Raw genomic sequence first — 22,401 nt, 5'->3', positions numbered from 1 at the left:
TATATATATATATTTTGATGATTACACAATTTTAGAAATATTTAAAAAGTATTATTAAAATTAAAATTATATTTTTTATTATTTGACAATAAAATTAAAATATTTATGAGCTATCAATTCGAATTCCATACAATACTCTTCTGCCCATTCTTGATAGCTCATGAATATTTTTTAATAAATTTATTTAAATTATACCACAAAAAAATAAAAATAATTTATTTAAATTATACTACAAAAAAATAAAAATAATTTATTTTGCATAGAATAAAATATTTTTTTGTGGTATAATTTAAATAAATTTATTAAAAAATATTCATGAGCTATCAAGAATGGGCAGAAGAGTATTGTATGGAATTCGACTTGATAGCTCATAAATATTTTAATTTTTAATTTTAATCCCTAATTTTTAATTTTTAATTTTATTGTCAAATAATAAAAAATATAATTTTAATTTTAATAATACTTTTTAAATATTTCTAAAATTGTGTAATCATCAAAATATATATATATATTTAGAAAAATAAAATTATACAGTAAATATCTTTTGTATCAACTATAAGATATATATCCAACTATCCAAGTAAGAATGTGAAAAAAAAAAATTGATATATATCCAACTAACGTAGCATTATATAGGCAACTCACTAGTAATTCGAATCAACTTAATTCGAACTACCTAGTGTCACCAACATTGAATAATTCGAATCAATATGATTCGAACTCCATAGAGTCACATGAGCCTACTAATTCGAATCGAGTCAATTCGATTTACCCTTCTCTAATTCGAATCTACTTGATTCGAATTACATGCATATTCATTCAAACGTAATTCGAAACAAGTTGTTTCGAATTACATTTATTTGTAGTTCGAATCATATTGATTCGAATTATATATAAATGACCATTGGTGGATTGCTGAAATAATTTTTGTTTTGGCTGATTTGGGTAATAAACTTTTCAGCTTGGTTTATTTGGGTTTTTTACCCTTAAATTTATGATTATTTTATGATTAGTTTTTTTTTAAGTAAAAATACATAGATTTTTTTTTTAAAATTTCTGATGATATTAAATGCATATAATTTTTATATTTTTTTAATTTATTTTAGTAATTTTAACACATCATTATAAAAGTGGTTAACATAATTATTGAAAAATTAATATATATATATATATATATACATACACATTAGATTTTTAAGTACATTGAGTATGCATGTACAAACTAAATCAAGAATTTTAACTCTTATAAAATTAATCTATTTCATGAGCTTCTGTGATCCTGTATTTTTTTTATAATTTTATAAGAAAAAAGAGGGATTGGGAGTGATGAATGAGAATTTATCTTTTTAATTTTCAAATAAAAATATATTTTTTAATCTTTTTGATATTATATATATATATATATTACTCACTTAAATATTAAAAAGATAATTAAAAGAGTGAATTACTCTTCCTAATTATATAAAAACATTAATGAGGAAAATTGAAGAGAGGTGCCAGATGGGCCTTGGCCCATAAATTCAGTTTGTAAATGTAACAGCAGGAGTAAAGAGGCCCAATTGAAGCTGAATTCTTTTCACTTATACCTTTTAACTGTAACTCAATTAAATCAGAAACCATCAAAGAAAAAGAAAAAACAATTCACACTAGAAAGTAGAAAGGAAAAAAATCAATCCTTTCTAAGTTCTAACGAGTAGATGAGTATGACATACATGATACTATCTTGGTTTATTTATTTATCTATTATTATTATTATTATTATTATTATTATTATTATTATTATTATTATTATTATTATTTGTTATATGATTGTGTTTCAATGAGAGTTGACACGATGTTTTATTCGACTATTATTTTTATAGTAAGATGCTTTGTACATTTTATTTTAGCAGTGTTTGGACGCATTTGATTTCTCAAAACGTGCATTTTTAACAAAAGCTTAGATTAAGAATCTATTCTTTCTGTAAACTAAATAGGAATACAAAAATACCAATAGTTCATGCTTATATTTAATTATTTGCACATTATTATTATTACACAAAATGCTAATGCACTTTGAGTTAAAAAAAAAAAAATACTCGTTTGAAAATAAATTATTATTTAAAAAATAATAAAATAATAAATTTTAAAAAATGTTTAATTACTCTGTTGGTCCTTATAGTTTTACGAAATTTTCAATTAGGTCCTTATACTTTTTTTCTTTTTAATTGAGTCCTTGCACTAATTTTTTTTTTAATTGGGTCTCTACACTTTTTGTTCTTTTTATTTAGGTCCCTGTACCAATTTTTTTTTAGTTGAGTCCTTATAAAATTAAGTCGATTACTACTCAGAGGGACCTAATTGAAAAAAAAAAGTTGGTGCAGGAACCTAATTAAAAGAAAAAAAAAGTTTACGGACCTAATTAAAAATTTTGCGAAACTATAGTAACCAACAGAGTAATTAAACCTTTAAAAAAATATGCAACCCATTTAATTTTCTTAAAAAAACTAAACTATAAAGTTTCTACTCAATAAAAAAATGTTTAAGGACCAACCTATTATTTTTTATTATTGGCAAAGATAGAGGGCATTTCCTTCAAGTGCGTGCCTCCATGTTAGGGTGCAATATATATAGGAATGGAATACCATGCATGATGCATCACAATCGTTTGCGTGTGCCTAGCTAGGTTAGGTTTATTTTGAGGTTGCTTCATTTGTTACAATAAATATGAAATCACAATCAATCTAATATATCTATCTTTCACATATGATTCAGTGTGATTATTTAATATCAAATTTTAAATCATGCTTTTTGCCTACTCATGTGAAAAAAGGAGTCTTGCCCATCCACTCTAGCTAGCTTAGCTAGTTTCTAATGATAGGTTGAGATTTATTTAGACTAAGATAGAAATTCAGGTGCAGTTAATTTCATGTGAAGTTGATAGTTGAGAATCGTTAAATTATTTATGATTATGTTATGTGTACACCAAAATCAGCCACCAAAATCAACTACTAGTATAAAATACATGCTGAAATATAAATACACATTAAAAATAAATTAAATCACACATGTATTTATACACAAATACATTGGTGGCTGATTTTAGTAGCTGATTTTTTGTGTACAAATAACATTTCTCAATTAATTTAACAGATTTGTCTAAGATATTATCTAACGATTTTCAACTATCAACTTTATATGGAGTTAATTGCACTTACATTTTTATTTTAGATTAAACTTCACCCTAATTAAGTTGAGATTCTACCATGTAAGTTCTTGATTATATTTTGTGATTTGATAAAGAAAATTTAGCTTTACCCAATTGCATAAACAAATTTCTCAAATACTTAATTTTTTAAATAGAATTATATGAATAATTTTACATTTAATGTAAATTCCTGTTTTTTGTGACACTATTATTTAAAAATAGTAGTTTTTAGTATGAATTTTATTTTTCTTTAATTTTTTTATAATTATTTGAATTCATAATAATAATAATTTTAGGACTAAACTTCTTTTGGCTAGTTTCACATTAGTAATTATTAAATAGTTTAAACATATAGTAATAATTGAGAAACATGAGTGTAAGGATGAAAGTTGAAATAAGAGAAGAGAAAAAAGACAAAAGAAAGCATAAGAGGGTGGCTTTACCGAGGGGGCAAAGAGCAAAAAGAAAAGGGTAAAAAAGTAAACGGAGTGAGAAAGTGGAGACAAGCCTGACCCCCTAATCAACTCAACTACAAAAGAGTATTGAATTCCCCATACCCTAACAAAAAATTAGAGGTGTCCAAATAATATAGAAAATGTTTCAACTATTCCAAAGAAAATGAAAATTCTAATTATTTTACGGTAAAAACTCAGGTGAAGTCAATTTCACGTGAAGTTAATACGTGAGAGTCGTTGGATGAAAATTTAGTCAAATCAGTCAAATCATCTAACGGCTCTCAGGTATTAACTTCACGTGAAATCGACTTCACTTGAGTTTCCACCTTAAAATATCTTTTATATAATTAAATATCAAAATATTAAAAATTATTTGATTTATATTTGTATTTTTTATTTTTTTTATTTTTTTATTTTTAAAATTTTATAAAAAATAAAAAATAAAATGTTATTATTTTTACTATTTGTTCTTTTTTATAAAATTTAAAATAAAAATATAAAAAATAAAAAATAAAAATACAAACTAAATATATCATAATATTTCTAGAATACTTTAAAATTTTTCAATAATATATATCACTTTAAGAAAATAAAATATGAAAACACATATAATTAAAATAAAATGAAATTTACCAAATCCCTCCATTTTTGGGAGTGCATTCTCAACAAATGCTATAAGGAGAATTACATGAGATCATGGTAATAATGGCAGTAAATTAGTAGAAAGTGTTGGGAAAAAAAGTGATAGTGGAAGCCACCTAAACTCTACAAGATAGTAGTAGTAGCAGTAGGGTGTGAAAGTAGCATAGCAATAAGTGCTTAATTTTAAAGATAATTTAATTTGGATGTTGCAACAGTTTGGAAAGTGTCACAAATAGATTAGAGAAGAGGGAAGGCGCACATGACAAGGTGGTTAATAATTATGCCTCGAGCCCTTCAAAGAGGGACCCAACAGCAACAACAACATGAACATCAAATCAATCAATCAATCAAATCAAATCAAATAAATGAATGCTCTTCTTCACTCTTATGTTATGTTATCAAGGTACTACCTTCTTCTTTTCTATTTTTTCTTTTTCTTTTTCTTTTTCTCTTTCTCTTTATTGTTAAACACTAAAATGTTACTATTACTGTTACTAATGTTTGGATTGGGGTTTTATTCTGTTCCCCATTCTCTGAATCACGCGGTTCCTTCTTATTTTGTCCTTTTTCTCTTCGCTGGGTCCCACTTTTCAGACAACCGGGCGGCGCGTGTCTTTGTTTTCTTTCCTTCTATTACTTCCACTTCTCAACTCATCTTCTTCAAACTTTTATTTTCCAAACTAATAATAAATTACTATTTTTATCCATAAAAGATACAAATGTACCTATATAAAAATAAAACGATAATTATAATTATAGAAAATAGTTTATGTATGTTAAAAGTATTTTAATAAACTAATTACGTAATTAACAGTCGGATATTTTTAGCACACAAAAATTATCTTCCGTAATTATAATTATTGTTTTATTCTTATATAAGTATATTTGTTAGTGTCAGTATCTTTTGTAAGTACAAATAGTAATTTATTCCTCAAACTAATTTAGTAAGGTTAGCCTTTCAAAACTCACCTATAATTATTTTCATGTAATATTGATAATTAAAAATTAATAAATAATAATTTAATTAAATTTATTAAATTATTTAATAATTTTTAATATTATTAATTTTATATAAAAATAATTTTATGTGAATTTTTATTTTTTAAATATTTAATAAAATAAAATAAATATTTTAAATATTTTTTATAGATATAATTATATAAAATTAAAAAATTAAAATTAAAAAATGAAAATATAAAATATATTTAGTTTTTATTTTTATTTTTGTATTTGTTTAGAATTTTATAAAAAATTAAAAATAATATTTCTGATTAAGTACATTCCAAATTTTTTAGTTTATCAAAACTAAAATGAGATATTTGTAATTTCAAAAACATAAACCTACCTCCAAAATTTTTATCAGCATCATTCAACTAAAACAGAAGGTTTTGCAAATTTTAAACTATTGTTGATAAAATATTTACAATATATTTGATTTGATTGTATGTAATTATTCATAAGTTATTATTATTATTACTATTGTTTAATTGTATTTATGTGAATAGTTGAAATAACATAAAAAATTATCAAATATTTTAAGATATTAATATTTCAATAATCTTAATCATTAATTTTTTTTATAAAATATATAATTAAAATTACTAAAATATTAATATTTTTTAAACATTTGCTAATAATTTTTCCATAACAATAGTAGGAGGGGGTAGGGTATAAACTTCAGGGTGTGTACACGTGTCTTGGGGCTCTTCTGAAGTTCTGGTTACATGATAATATTAAATTATTAATAATAATTAATAATAATGTATGGAATGCATGCAATTTTCTGAGTTTTGGTCACGGACCCTTCCAGATCTGTCTACCTAGCTATGTCTATTTATATTTAATACTGTTTTAACTTTTGGGATCTGCCTCTCATTCTACCATCTCCATTGTTATTACATTCCCCTTAAAATCCTCACCTTTCCTCATTCCATGCATCAATAAATATATACACTACTGTATTCTGTATATTTAATTCCTTATACTATACTAGACTATATTACTATTAGCTTGTACTAGTATATTATACTAAATAATCTTTTATATTTTACCACTTTGTAACAAGTTAATTCACTTCCGAATTAAGGTCTCATCCTAGGTTTCCCATAATTAATTTTTAAAATTAAAGAAGAGTAAAAATCACATGTAACCTTTAATAAAAAAAGAAGAGACTTAATTAATCACCAACAAGTGAGATTAATTGAGGAGTTGACTATGAAGTCAACGGAGAGTGAAAAAAAAAACTTTAATAAGAATATAATTTTTGTTTATATAAAAAATCATTTTCTTAAAAAAAAAAACACTCTTAGGGCATTTTTAATTAATTATTTGTATACATATAAGAAACCAATATAGCATGAACTTTATCATGTAGCCTAAACTTGCAAAATAGTGTCATTTTATAGCACTACCTAGTAAGATTGGAAGATTTTCAAGTGTACCGTCATACCGGTATATCAGTAATTTTTAACCGTTGATCTTAATTATATATATTATATATATTTTTTATAATTAAGATCAACGGTTAAAAATAACTAAAACACCAGTACTACACTTGAAATTTTTTCAGCAAGATATGGCACATGCATGCATGTTTGTTTGAGGCTAAGGAGACTAGCTTAGTTCACAAGGTGACAAAACCCTAACTTGACTTAGACCACTCATATTAAGTAACTTGGCACATAATAATATAACATAATAGTATATGCCAATGCCCATAATTAGATAAAACAAACAAAAATTATGGGGTGTGAAATGCAATTCAACATGATGTTGCTTTGTTTTACCATTATTATTCTCTATGATTTTTATTTTTGTGGTGGCCTACTTCTTGTTGTTGTCCAATAATGTCCATGCCCATTAATTAAATTAACTATCTATCAAGGGGGAAAAACAAAATTGATTTTAAGATAGGGTGAATAATAATTTGTTGGTATGTCCAAGATTAAACAAATTTCCATGTTACATGGAGAGAATTTGAAGATGAAGTTTTGTTTGTTAGGGGCAAGGCATGTGGTTGGGCCCAAATTGGGCCCATCTTAGAATGAATAGAGTCATGTAAATGGCGTGAGAAGAGTAGTAGGGGGGGTAATACATGATTACATGCAATGCATTAATTAAATACCCCTAAAAAAAAAATACCCCTAAATACAACCAACTTAGTTAGCCGAGTGATTATTTCATTCGTCCACTTAAATAAGTATTGAAGATTTGAATTTTGCGTTATGTATACAGTAACCCATTGGCCAGTGACAAACACTTAAATATAGCTCAGATTCACGACAGATTAATCATTAGTCTGTCGAGTCGAGGGATACAACGAGCAAACAAAATAAACCCTAAACACTATACTATAATATATAGTAGCTAGCTAAGTAGCATTTAGAGATTCTAATGTTATATAGAGTGGTCCCTCTAACAAAAAAAAAAAAAAGCATAGGTTGGGTTTGCTTGCTTGGTTGGATCAGTGACTCAGCAGATTCAGTAAGGTACAGTCCCCTACACAAACCCTAGCAGCTACTATATCCTTGTGCTGTGTTGTGTTCCCTCACTATCAATGCTAAAGTCCACACAACCCTTTATTATTATACTATTTTGTGTCCCCAATCCAAACACAAAGTTGTTTTTTTTTCCATTCATTTTTTTATAAATATTACATCCTCCTTTTAATACAAATTATGTTACTAATATTAATTTGTCAATAAATTTTTAAAAAACTATAAGAAACAATGTATATTAGATAAGATTGTTGAAATTATTGAATTCTATTCAAATTAAGTTAATTCCACTTTAATAAAAAGTATTTTTTGTTACTAATTCTTGTCATTTTCTTAATTCCAACTTCAAATCCCATCTAATAAGAAAAAAAAATATAAAATTTCTTGAAACAATTAAAAGTAATTAATTCTTCAAAAAAAAAAAAAAAACAATAATACAATTTTTATGGTTATTGGGCCCCCTTAAGAATACACAAATATAAAGTCCAATATCAAACTGATCCATTTGCCTTAGTAACAGTACCTACAAATTAATCAATCATTTTCATATGATCATATCATCAAAAGCATGCGTGATGTGAAAGGTTCAATATTTTGGGACAAGTAACTTAGGGTATAAAATAAAAAGAAAGAATTATTCTTCATGGCCTTATAAATAATTTTAACTATTTTAGGGACTGAACAAAGTGCTAATTGGGTAACTGCTTTTAACAGATACCCAAATGGGCCATGCAAAAATACTTTCAACAGTGTAATCTAATATAGCCCAAAGTGATGGGATCTTAGACTCAATTTCATTCAATAATGTATTCAGCTTTTTCTGACTCACTAAGACCAAAAAAAAGAAAAACTTTTTTCTGACTCATTAATGTTCTTTAACTTATTGTATGACTCTTCTAAGATTTGCATTCATCTGGAATTTAGTTATGACTTATGAATGAATAAAATTATGGCTCATTAACTCTAATAAATAATAAAAAAGAACAAACATTACAGAAAATAAAATTTTCAACCACTAATTAGTTGATTATTTATTTAATTTAAATAAATAAAATTAATAGAGGAAAACTATGAATTATCTGACCGAATAAATTTGTATTAATAATTATAGAAGGGTCAAGAAAAATAAACTTGTATGGTAGAAAAGAAGCTAAGTAGCTTAATCAGTATACATAACTCATATTAGGCAGCAAAAAATGCTTTATGCATATTAAAAATTAATTACTAAATTAGTTATTATATATTTTAATATATTTATATATATTGATTTATATATTTTTTAATTAAATAATTAGTCGCTAAAATAATTAAATCTGCCATAATAAAACAATCAATCATTCAATAGATGAATAACTAATCTTGTTTATGGTTAATAATTTTTTTTATAAGATATGAAATACATAATTTTACATATGTAAGATAATTGATAAAAAAAAAAATGATGCAGCCATTAATAAGCCTTTCAAGCAGCACATTGTATACACCAATAATTGTTGGTAATTAATTAAGTTAAGCACTCTTTTCATATATATGAATATTTATCTTGAAAATATTAGGTCAGATGCAATATTTTGACAAATTTGACATATTAAGTTAAGCACTACTCTTTTCATATATGGCATACATAAATCAAATTTGACAATAACAGTATGTAGAAAAAATTTAGATCTAATAAAAAATATTATATACACACATTAAATATCAATCACCATAATATATTGATTTATATTTATTTTTATTTAAATAATCAGTCACCAAAATAATTAATTTTATCATAATAAATTATAATATATAGACAATTAATCAAATTTTTTATATTAATATAATAACAAATTATATAAAATACTAAATATGTATTTTTATTCAGTAACTCATTGGTTGGTGTAGCTGATTTTTTATTACCACATAACATAAATGTTTCAAATTGCAGAAGTGATAGCATGCAAAAGAATAATAACTTGAAGCATATATTTTCCATTAAACTCAACATTATGCAAAGGAATGAAACTATATATTACAGTTATGGCATGCAGTTGTGTGAACTAAGAACTAGCTAGAGAGTAGAGATAGAGTTTCTTGTTTATAAAGAGTAGGGGTGTACATGGCTCGGTCCGGACCGAAGACCCGGCTCGGCCCCAAACACTTCAGGGGCTAATTTAGTGTGATTTCATCGGGTCTATGGTCGGGTAAGGGTCTCAAAGATGGACCCAGTCATTATTTCGAGTCGGGTCCGGGCCATAGCTCGGGTCACCCGAACTCGGCCCGGTGGCCCGATCATCATACACAATTAATATTTTGTGTTATTAGTAATGGATGATGGCTATTCTTATATAGAATTTAAATATTGTAAACCTTAATATTTTGTGTTATTAGTCATTTATAAGATTATAAGTTAATGTTTTATCTTTAAAATGCATAAGACTTTAGACAAATGCATAATATTGTGTTATTTGTATTGGTTTAAATATTTGGTATTAGACAATATTAGTATTGATTATGGTTACGCTATAATTTTAGAGAATGGTTGGTTTTTGTTATATTTTTTTAAGTGAATTTTACTATGTGAATTGTGAAATAAAGGTTGGAGATTACGTGATTTTTACATGCTAAAGACCCGGTTTTCACCCGATTTTTACCCGACCCGAAGGTGCGTAGGTTTCATCGGGTCTAGGATCGGGTTAGGGTCCAAAAATTAGACTCGGTCTATATTTCGAGTCGAGTCTGGATTAAGCCAAACTCGATGTGGCCCGGCCCATGTACACCCCTAATAAAGAGAAGATAACATAGAATATAGAATATATATAACTTGAAATACAAGAGAAATTAAAGTTACATACAGCAACTAACTAAGGAAAAGGGCTAACAGATTCTAACTACCATAACAAGAAAACAGAAAATAGATTCTACTAACAAAAGTAACAGATAGGGAAACTGATTTTATTCAATAATTCCCTAACAAGAGCTAGTCATATCATTCAACCATGCATCATATACTGTGTATTATTGATGTGTTAGAGTATGAAACTGTAAATGTGGATTGTACTAGAAGCTTCTGGTATTGGTAGTGAAATGGATCGGGAACTTACGAGTCGAGGCGGTTGTCGGATCGTCTGATTGGAGTGGTGGGAGCTGAATTGGTACCTGCAAAGACACTCCAACAGTCAAGTCAGATTAGATCTGAGAGATATAAAGTGCATGGAATGAGTAACATGCCTGAGGAGCTTCTAATTCCCTTTTATTATCTGTTAGTAGTAAATCTATAAGGCGATTAATGGTATCAATTTCTTATATAATAATAATAATTAAGAAACCTAGATAAAATTATTTTTAAATACATATGATAATAAATTAGTTATTTAGTACCAATAATTAATATAATCATCAATCAAAGAAGAGAGAAAAATTGACATGATATTAGCTATCTAGTAATCAATTAACTAAGCTAAAAGAAATAGCATGATGCACAAACATTTTATGTTAATGTAGAATTCAAAAAAAAAAAAAAACTACATTTAAAGAATGTAATTTATACAGCTTAATTTGATAATTACATTAGTGATTATTTTTACTATTTAATTTGAACTTGTAAAATTAAGATCACACAGAGTCAATTCAACTGTTACTCTAAATCTCTTCTTCAATTAACCAAGCTAATAGATAGAGAGTCTAAAATTTTTTAACTTCTTCATTTTAAACAGAAGATATTTGCAGCAGCAAAAATTCTTCAGTTTGCATTGATTGATATAATAATGTATAGAATACAAATGGAATTAACTACAATAATAATTGAAGATAACTGGAAATTTTTAAAGAATTGAAGAATATAATTGTATATGATCACAAGTTGGAGAGAAAAATAATCAGATAAAAGAAAAAGAGAGAGAGAGATAATGTAGTTTTTTACACTTTTACATACACTTGCATATATAACTACTATGACTATTAATAAATAAATCTAATATATACTACTATAGTTAGACTATTTAATTGAGGCTAATACTTAATTAAACATGATCCAAAATTGGAAATTAAAATAACTACAATTTTGAAGTTTCTTCTTGTACACCAAGAAGTAGTCAACAGACAACTAATTAATTTTCATCACATCATCATAATTTCCACAAAAGTATGTTTAAAAAATTAAAAGAATAGAAAAGTAAATAGAGCCACAGAACTATCCAATATATATTATATATTGTACAAATTGTTAGTATATGGTATACATCAAAATTTAAAGGAAAAAAAAAGGTAATTAATTAATTAACAACTATCTACTGAAAATTTCTTGGTGTTTGTCTTCTTTTTCCTTCCATTCTAAACCAATGAATCTGCATGGTGAAAACCTAATCTTGTACTCAGAAATTGTTTCAAGCTTAGGAGACCAAACCTGCTCCTTAGACCTCATCACAAGCTGTTCATAGTGCTTTTGCAATTCAGGAGTACTACAAAGAAAAGATCCGTTATTATTATTATGATTCTCTTCTTCTTCTTTTTGTTGTTGATTATTGATGATGAGACTTGTTATAAATTCCGGCATCACCTTAATCAAAGCCCTTCCATTATCACCCTTAATATACTCAAAAGGGCATGCCCCAAATTTTATGGGAGACCTATTATTATTGATTTTAGGGCATGACGACGACGGCGACGACGATGAAGAATTTAGGGCTGCAAGGGTAGAAGCTGAGAGAGTTTGAGAAGAGAAGAGATCAATGGGGAGAACAAAGTAGGTTTGGCCAGGTAGAAGTTGATCATCAAAGGATAAAATTGGAATTGGGTGTCCAATGAAGAATGAATCTGCATGGCAAACAACTTTATCTGGAAATTCAAACATGATCTCACCAGCCACCATATGTTTCTTCTTGTTCTTGTTCTTGTTATCATTGTTTATGGATCTTGATGTTCCTTCCCAAAATATAAGCTTGACTTGTTGTGACGGTTTTGTGTTGCAACAACTAGTAGTACTAATATTAGGTTGAAAGCATGGTGAAGAAATCACTACATTTCCCATTTGATGATGAGAAGGAAATTAAAAGAAGCTAATTGGAAGAATTGAGAAAGTGATTATGAATAATATTATTAGAGATTAGAGATTTATGAATGTGTATATATAGAAGAAGAATAGAAGGTTGAAGAAAGAGTGTTGGCCAAATTGGAAATGTTGACTTTATATTATAATTTCTAAATATTCTTTTGGTATTTTTGGGCCGGTCGGTGGTCTGGTCATCCATGCCGGCTTTGAATATCTCTCTCTCTCTCTCTCTCTCTCTCTCTCTCTCTCTCTCTCTCTCTCTCTCTCTCTCTCTCTCTCTCTCTCTCTCTCTCTCTCTAGGTTAGTCTTGTAATAGTAATAAGTAATAATAACCACATAACAATTTGTGTCTCTTATTTGATGCCATAAGGTTTTTTTTTTATATAACAAGTAATGGAAGAAATATAGATAATTAATTTTTAATTGGTTAATATTAATTAATATAAATGAAAAACATGACTTTTCTTTCTTACCATTAAATTTATCTTTTTCTCTTTTATGAATGTTTAGTATTTTTTTTTTTTATTTCATCCTCGTATTGAAGTTCAGCATGGACCCAACTTTTATTTAAGTAACAATTTTTTTTTATTTTTGATAAAAAAATTAGTTATTTTTTATTATAAAACTTTTTAATTTTATTTTTTTTAAATTTAGAATTTAGAATTTAAAACTTAAAATTTAAAATTTGAGATTTATAATTTGGAATAAAAAATAATTTAAAAAATTGGTTGACATTGAGTGAAAAAAATTAATTTCTTAGTTGAATTTTATGATAAAGTATTAACATTTCAATAATAAAAAGATTTAAAATTCTATTCTTCTTGATTGTTAAAAAATTTTAAATATAAGATAAATAAAAAATATCTAAAAATTTATGTGAATTTAAAAAAGATTAGATGTATGTGTGATATATTATTCATATATCTCTATCCAATTTAAATAAATAATTTTATAATAACAACTATTAATAAACAACAACAAATATACACAAGCTCATTTATTACCTTGACCTTATTATATTAATCAACTTGTACCTTTTTGTAATTCAAACCTAATAAAAGTTCACAATATAGTATGTATGTAATTAGTAGGTTTGATTTTCTTGGTTTAGGTGGTAAAAATTAAAAGTTAGTCTCACTTAAAACTCGGGAGAGAGTGCGATATATATAAATATTAAATTAAATCAATTGAAAAAAAAAAGCAAATTAATTATATTCATAGTTAAATTGTCATAAAATTATTCATTTCAAAAATTTAAGTTAATAAAAAAAAGTAATATTAATAGTTATATTTCTAATATTTTCTTTCAAACAAGAATCTCTTTTGAGTTTACTTGATTTTTGTAAGTTTTTGAAATAATTAAGTTATTTTATGACATGGTATCAGAATTATGTGTTCGAAAAATCATTAAGAATTTAATCTTTGATGAACTCTAAAAATAAAAAATAGCATAAAATAAATAAATAAATAACTCAAAAGAAAAGAATGTAAGAAATATAATTATTAATATTACATTCTTCTGTTAACTTCAATTTTTAGAATGAATATATAGTTTCATGACACAAATTAAATAAATTAGTAACTTATTTAATAATCAAACGTGATAATCAAACACTAATAATCAAACCTAAAATATCTACTTTATTTGTCTTCGCTGCTAATATAATTGATACTAAAATTAAGTACTAATGATCAATGATGTGTTTCGGATTTCAATGGATCTAAACAAGAGAAACCTGATATCATTGTATCAAACTACTTAATTAAGTCACACATATGTTTATATAATTAAATTAACAATAATCAATATTTTATTACTCTACTACCAATAATAATAATATACATAAGGCTTCATTGAAAAATATATCAACGTGATATCCTAGCAAACATTCAAACTCAGCCACACCTAATAAGTTTGAATTCGTTGACTATTCTACTATTTTATTCAGGATTATTTTTAAAATTTAATTTTCATGTACTACTGTCACTATAAAATTGTTTTATACCTATGAAGTATGGACATTTCACTGAATTGTCGTGTCCGCGTGTCGGACATATTTCGGACACGATACTCACCGACACTCGTCCAACACGCGTGTCTGCTGTGTCCAATCGTGTCTTAATAAAAAATAAAAATTTCTTCTCCAGACACACTTGAACACACCTAAATACCATCACGTGTTAGCGTGTCCACTCTTATTCTTAACATATATTCTTGAAATAAATTTAGATATAGTATATATTATTATTTATTAAAATAAAAAGATATTTTAAATACTTGATATAATTAAAATAAGACATTAAAAATTATTAAAAAATTAATTTATATTTTAATATCAATAAAATATTAAAATATCATTACGATTTATCTAAAAAAATACTTTATATTTTATATGTATGCATGTCCCGTGTCTTATAAGATTTTAAAATGTGCGTGTCGACGTGTCTCGTGTCGTGTCCCGTGTCTATGTCAGTGTCCGTGCATCATAGTTTTATACAAATAATTAATTAAATATTAGTATATTAACAGAAATAATTAATTTTTAAATTTATTATTTAAAAAATTATTTAAAAATATAAATCTGATTAAATATATGTATAAAAAATCTTATATTATATATTATTATATCAAAATTAAACAATTGTTTTTTATTAAATATATAGATTGATTAATAATTTAATATTGATCAATAATGCGCAGAACTAATTCATTCATTCATTTAATATTCATAATTAAAGAATAACTAAAAATTGGTTCGAAGGACAAATTAAAGCCACTCATCATAAAGCCAAAACCCAAAAGTTCTCTTCGTCATAGGATATGATATTAATGAAAAATCTTTAGTTGTTGGTTTATGACCAAAGCTATAACCTTCACGTGCCCTTAATTATTGCTATTAATTCATTTATTTGCTGTTTTTACTTTTAGGTACGTGTAAATTGCAAAGTCTAATGACAGGTTAATTCGTTTAATTAATTATTAGGATTTTAATAGTATATGTATTTAAGGTACATGTTAGGACTATTAAAAATTTGTAATTTTTTTATTTCAATAATTATCAATAAATACATTGAAAATTAAATTTTAAATATTTTTTTAAAAATTTTTCAACTAATAACTTTTACATGTGTTCGTAGGATTTAACTAAACCCTAATTACTATGCACAAACAATTAATTAGTTTTACATTATCAGTAATATTTGTAAGATTTTTATGATATATAATGAATTAATATTAATCAATTACTTTTAGGTATGTAACAGTATATATATACAATACAATTGGATTTGAGTTAAATTTTTATACTAATAATACATATTTCTTGCAAAACTAAAGTAATTTTTTTAGTTTTTTAATTAGAATGTATTTTTAAATATCATGAAAAGTTTATTAAACAAGTAAGTTGTTATCCACTATTATTTTGGTTTCATCCAAAATTATGTTTTCAAATTTAAATGAATGCCAAAAGAACATGTTACTATAAAATAAAGGTTAACTGTTAATTTTTATAGTTGTACCAAATTTTTATTTAGTTAAGTTATTACAGTTTAAAAATTTATAATTAGTTCTCTATACTAGATAAAAGTTACAATTAAATACTTACTAAGCTAATTGTTATTTTTCACGAAAAAAAAGTAAAAAATATAATGATTTTAAAAAAATTGCTTTTAAAAAAATTATAATTCATCCTATATCAAATATAAAAAATAATATTTTAACAAAAATATTTAAAAAAAAACCTAATTGAAAGTTTTTATCTAATATAAGGAGTTAATTATAATTTTTTAAACTACATAAAAACCAAACTAAAGTTTTCGTAAAATTATAAATACTTTTAAAATAATTAAGCCTAAAATAAAACATATGATAGTTCTAATTATATGTATAATTTGAATAAGTATTAATTAAAGTAGGAACAATAATGAGAAGTGTTCAATATTTTTGGGGGCCGACTAATTTTATCTGAAGGCATTATAATTTATATAAAAAAATGGCTGACTTTTGCATTGTCAATTATACAACCGACACGCAATATACATCGAATGAAGCTTTCAAGTTTCAAGTTAAGAAGGTTTTGAAGAAACTTTAGGGTGCCATTGATTTATATTTTTTTTTATTCATTTTTAGTATTTTTTGTATTTTAAATTTTATGAAAAAAATAAAAATAAAAACTAAAAAAAATAAAATTTTATTATTTTTATTATTTTCACTTTTTCATAAAATTTAAAAAACAAAAAATATTAAAAATAAAAATAAAAAATAAAAACGCAAATCAAACCCACCCTAATTTCTTATGCCATGTAAACAGTGTTTCGTAACCCTTTTTTCATTGACTAAGTTGGAAGAACTACAAGACATATATAAAGAAAGCGAAATAAAACGAAAAAACATATAAACCAAAAGAAAATGATCACTTCTTGCTCATGATAAAAGAACATACATTTTTTCTTACAAAACAAGAACAAAAAACATAAAAGCATTTTTTTCATAAACTAAGTCATCCACTAAACTTATTACAAATACAAAAGATTTTAACTTCTGTAAATGAGAGACAAAAATCTTTTATACCGAATTCGAAAACACATATTATATATGTATTCTTAATTTATAAAGATTATGAACTGGTAATATCTTTTTTTTACGATAAAAACATGTTCGAGACTAATAAATTTCACTGCAAAAAATATATTAAAAACCAAATAAAAATGTCATGTTCGAGGTTTCCCAATGATAATTTTTTTTTATTTTAAGAAATTCAAATTTAAAATTGTTACTTAAAAGGTACCTGACCATAGAGGGTAATTTGGATGAAAGAAGAGTTAAAGGGGAGAAGGTATTGACAGAGAGAACAGAGAGAAGAAAGGAAATTCATTGATTGAACTCAGATTGAAAAGCAAAGCTTGTGTATAGTGATGAGAATGGTTGCTTATATAGAGAGGTGAGAACAGAGAAGTTGTAGGAGAAGCTTCCAGCACCTTTTAAGAGTTTCTCAACTAACTAACTATCTAACAGCAATAACAGAAAGTGACAAAAAGCGTGAAAGAAAAATTACACACGTGCTATAACTCCTATCATCATCTCTAGTTATCTGCTTTTGTTGAATACTGAATATCAGTTAACACTTCAGCTCCTTTCTTCATCATCTCTGGTTGTTGTCATTCTGACTGGTGATTTGTTGCTGATCACAAACACTCAGCCTGCCTCGAAAATGAAGGAAACTCTCAAAAGGGACTGCTTTTGTAAGGATATCTGCTATTTGAACTGAGCCTGGGATGTGGCTAACTCGAATTGTCTTTGTGTTGACATAGTTTCGAACGAAGTGCAGATCTATTTCAAAATGCTTGGACTTCGAGTGAAGGATGGGATTGGCAGCAAGTAAAACAGCACTCAAATTGTCACAATACAGCATTGGCGCCTCAGGTGAAGGATGCTACAGCTCACTCATCATAGTCTTTATCCAGGACAGCTCTGCTACTGCCTCTGCCATACTTCTATATTCAGCTTCAGTGCTTGACCTGGCCACTACTGTTTGCTTCTTTGACGCCCAAGAGATTAGGTTGGCTCCAAGAAATATACAATAGCCACTGGTGGATTTCCTATCATCTGGATCTCCAGCCCAGTCTGAGTCACTGTATGCAGTTATTCCCATGGAACTCTCCTGTTTCAGATGCAAGCCATAGCTGGCTGTTCCATTGAGATACCTTAGCACGCGTTTGACCAGCCTCCAATGAGACTCTAGGGGAGCTTGCACAAACTGTGACAACTTGTTAACACTGTAACATATCTCAGGCCTTGTTATGGTCAGGTATTGCAGGCTGCCAATGATTGACCTGTACAGCTGTGGATCACAAAAGCTTGATCCTCCAAGGGCTGTGATCTTTGTTGTGGAAGGCAAAGGAGTGTGACACGGTGCACAGCCCACCATGCCAGCCTTCTTTAGGACCTCACCAATGTACTTTTGTTGAGTAAGCACTAGCCCCCCATCACACGTTTTATTCACTTGGATTCCAAGAAAGTAATGGAGATCTCCCATGTCTTTCAAGGCAAACTTGGCATTCAACTTTGCTATGACATCCCTCACAATTTCTGGGGATTCTCCAGTGACTATGATATCATCAACGTACACAAGCACATAGGTCTTTAGTCCACTGAATTCCTTAATGAAGACTGAGATGTCAGATTTGGTGGCAACAAAGCCAATCTCTCTTAAACCACCAGCCATCTTATGGTACCACTCTCTTGGGGCTTGCTTTAGTCCATAGAGCGCTTTGGTGAGTTTGCACACCAACAATGGATCTCCTTGTTCATAACCTGGGGGCTATTTCATGTAAACTTCCTCTGTCAAGTCACCATGAAGAAAAGCATTGTTGACATCTAGCTTCCTAATTGCCCAGGACTTTGATACAGCAATGGATAATATGAGCCTAATGGACACAGGCTTCACTACAGGACTATAAGTTTCTGTAAAATCTGAACCAGGCTTCTGAGCATACCCTTGAGCAACTAACCTTGCCTTATGTTTCTGTAAAGTTTCATCTGCATTATACTTTAATCTGAAAACCCACCTGCTGCCAATTGCTTTTGTTAGGTGGAAGACTCACCAACTCCCATGTTTTGTTTTTTATTAGAGCATCATACTCAACATCCATAGCTGCCTTCCACTCTGAAGATTTGAGAGCTTGTGTTACTGATCTTGGTTCAACACTTGCAAGGAAGATCTTTGGCTTGACTATACCAGCTTTACTCCTGGTGATCATTGGGTGAGAGTTGACTGCTGCAGTTTGATAAAGAGGTGCTGATTCTTCAGAGGTTGGTAGCACAGTTTCAATGTCATTAATGGGAATTGAAACTGAAATTGAAGAGGCTGCTGTTGGCATTTAGGTTATAAGAGTAGCACTGATTGAGGGTGTGACTGCTGGTTGCTGGAGTGTTGCTGATTGCTGGTCGTTGGTATTGCTGTTAGAGGGCTGTAGGCTTGAAGCTTGCTCCCTAAGGCTTGATTGCTGAGGACGATTGTGTATGATTTCAGTTGAGCTTGGAAGGAGTCTTGGAATGGTTGGCACACTAGGTGAGGTATCTTGTCTATCTGAGACATGTCCATTGTGAGCAGGATTTGTTGCTTGTCTATAGGGGAATTGGTCTTCAAAGAACACCACATGAGGGGTGATGATGACTCTTCCATCTTGGCTGAGACATTTATAGCCTTTGTGAGAGGTTCCATACCCAATAAAGGTGCAGGGGGAGGATCTGAAGTCCAGCTTATGCTTGTTGTAAGCTCTCTGATGAGGAAAACACAAACAGCCGAAGACTCGAAGTTGTTCATATGAGGGCTTTTTGTTAAACAATTTCTCAATGGGAGACATTCCATTTAGGACTGGTGTTGGCAGCATGTTTATCAACTTTGCAGCAGTAGTAAAAGCTTCTCCCCAGAATTTGGTAGGCATAGACGCATTGGCAAGTAAGGTAAGTCCCATTTCAACCACATGACGATGTTTCCTTTCAGCAGCTCCATTCTGCTGGTGAACATGAGGGCAGGAAAACCTGAAAATAATTCCTTTTTCCTGCAACAGCTTTGATAAGCTCACATACTCAGCAGCATTGTCACTTTGCAGCATCTTTAGTTTAGTGTTCAATTGTAACTCAGCAGTTTGTTGGAAGTGATTAAATACTGATTTTAATTGAGCTCTAGATTTAATTAGGTAAAGCCATGTAAATTTTGAAAAGGCATCAATGAAGTTTACAAAATACCAATGTCCATTATTGTCAGCAATAGGAGCTGGCCCCCAAATATCAGAGTGTACAAATTCTAATGGATAATTGTATACAGTTTGTGAAAGGAAAAAAGGTAAATGATGAGATTTGCCAATACAGCAGGCTGAACAAGCAATTTTGGTTACAGGAAGTGAAATATGACAAGATTTTAACACCCTTGACATAACACTACGGTTGGGATGTCTTAATCTAGCATGCCAAACCAGCAAGTTATCTTTATTTCCTACGGATGCAGTGAAAGCTTCTGGAAAGCTTTGAAGAGTTGTGAACTTATAGAGGCCTTTGTGAACAATGCCCTGAAGCACTATCTCTTGAGTGTCTTTGGTTTTTATGCAGCACCTATCATCATGAAATTCAAAAAAAACTTGGTTGTCACAGCAAAACTGATATACACTCATAAGGTTTTTGGTAATTTCAGGCACACACAACAGTTTTGTAAGATATAACTTTCTAGAGCTCAAATCAGATTTAATACACGAGTTACCAACAAAAGAAATGTGCAAACCTGTTCCATTGCCAACAATGACTTGCTTATTGCCACAGTACTCTTCGTTTTCTAACATGTTCTGCTCATTGTGAGTCATATGATGAGTAGCTCCAGAATCAGGATACCAGTTCAGGTCCTGAATTGTGGCAGGTGTTGCCATTACATTACAACAGTTGGCATGAGGCTGAGAAATATGCTAAGAGGCCTGATTGCTTCTATTTCCACTGCTGTATCCTAACCTGTTTTGATTTCTATGGCTATAGTCTCTGTTGCTATATGCCTGGTTGTGTCCACTGCTATATCCTTCATTGTTGTATCCTCCATTTCCATTTTCATACTCTCCTTCATAGGTGTCTTCACTGTACCTATACCAGCAAGTTCTTGCTGTATGACCTACTTTGTTACAAACCTGACATTGAGGTCTCTCATTCATATAGCCTCTTGGATTCTGCAATCTACCTCCTCGATTGAACTGGCCTCTATGGAATTGTCCTTCATTTGGTTGTTCTTGCAGTGAGGAGTCTTGAGTAAACCTTCCTCCATTGAAAGCACTTCTGCCTCCTCGAGACATTCTTCCTCCTCTTCCTCGAAAGCCACCTCTAAAACTTTCTCTAGCGAATTGAGCAAGATTAGCTTGTACAAATGCTTCAGGCTTTCTAAACCTGGAGAGCATACTCTCATGTGCGAGCAACAAGGCTTCCAATTCAGCCACTGTTATGCTTTGAGCTCTTGCTAACACAGAGGTGTACACTGAGGAATAATCTTCAGTAAGACCATGCAAGATCGCATTTACATGATCGCTCTCATTGATTACCTCTCTTACAGAAACCAATGCATCAATAGTTCCTTTAATTGAAAGTACATACTTTGTCACGGATGCTCCGATCTGAAGAGTACTGAGCTTGTATTTCAGCTGCATCACCTTTGCCTTGATCTGAGAGGCGAAGTGATCCTCCAACCTCTTCCACACTTGATGAGTGTAGGTACATCCAACCATTCGCGTAGTGAACGGCTTGCTCATTGAGGCTAAGAGCCAAGACTTTAGCAACGCATCTTGCTTTTTTCACTGTTGATACTGTGGATTCAACACTGCATCAGTTTCACCGTCTTCAACTACATACTGTCAAGGAATTCCTCTTCCTGTGACATGATTCAACATATCATTCCCTTCAATTGTTGAGAGTGCTTGATCTTTCCACTGCAAAAAGTTGTCCTCATCCAGCTTCATTGAGATCGGTGTTGCAATGAATCCCTGAGCCATCGTAAGAAGCTAGGGTTTTCTTGTTCTTGAGACTTAGTCTTTGCGGAAGCTATGGCACCATATACT

The 22,401-nt window shown here is 28.8% G+C and overlaps 3 protein-coding genes across 3 annotated transcripts; all 3 read right to left on the bottom strand.

Annotated features, from left to right (window-relative positions):
• Window positions 1-11,942: 11,942 nt before the first annotated feature.
• LOC112767143 (uncharacterized) lies at window positions 11,943-12,891 on the bottom strand. The gene has a single exon (XM_025813023.3). The coding sequence runs from the start codon at window positions 12,790-12,792 to the stop codon at window positions 12,049-12,051; it is 744 nt and encodes a 247-aa protein (XP_025668808.1). The 5' UTR covers window positions 12,793-12,891; the 3' UTR covers window positions 11,943-12,048.
• A 5,354-nt stretch (window positions 12,892-18,245) lies between these two features.
• Window positions 18,246-19,037, bottom strand: LOC112762642 (uncharacterized mitochondrial protein AtMg00810-like). Its single transcript, XM_025808509.1, has one exon. The coding sequence runs from the start codon at window positions 19,035-19,037 to the stop codon at window positions 18,246-18,248; it is 792 nt and encodes a 263-aa protein (XP_025664294.1).
• Window positions 19,038-21,270: 2,233 nt separating this feature from the next.
• On the bottom strand, window positions 21,271-22,071 carry LOC140180453 (uncharacterized). Its single transcript, XM_072221623.1, has one exon. It carries the CDS (start codon window positions 22,069-22,071, stop codon window positions 21,271-21,273), a length of 801 nt encoding a protein of 266 aa, XP_072077724.1.
• Window positions 22,072-22,401: the final 330 nt, after the last annotated feature.

This window comes from Arachis hypogaea, chromosome 17 (genome assembly GCF_003086295.3).
Source record: "Arachis hypogaea cultivar Tifrunner chromosome 17, arahy.Tifrunner.gnm2.J5K5, whole genome shotgun sequence".
NCBI classification, from domain to species: Eukaryota; Viridiplantae; Streptophyta; class Magnoliopsida; order Fabales; family Fabaceae; genus Arachis; species Arachis hypogaea.
Note: the sequence above shows the minus strand (reverse complement) of the source record. Positions and strands in the feature narration are given on the sequence as shown.

Bases quoted from the DNA above. Each gene is read 5' to 3' on its own strand.
- LOC112767143 (XM_025813023.3), bottom strand. From the start codon at position 12,792: ATGGGAAATGTAGTGATTTCTTCACCATGCTTTCAACCTAATATTAGT.
- LOC112762642 (XM_025808509.1), bottom strand. From the start codon at position 19,037: ATGGCTGGTGGTTTAAGAGAGATTGGCTTTGTTGCCACCAAATCTGAC.
- LOC140180453 (XM_072221623.1), bottom strand. From the start codon at position 22,071: ATGGTTGGATGTACCTACACTCATCAAGTGTGGAAGAGGTTGGAGGAT.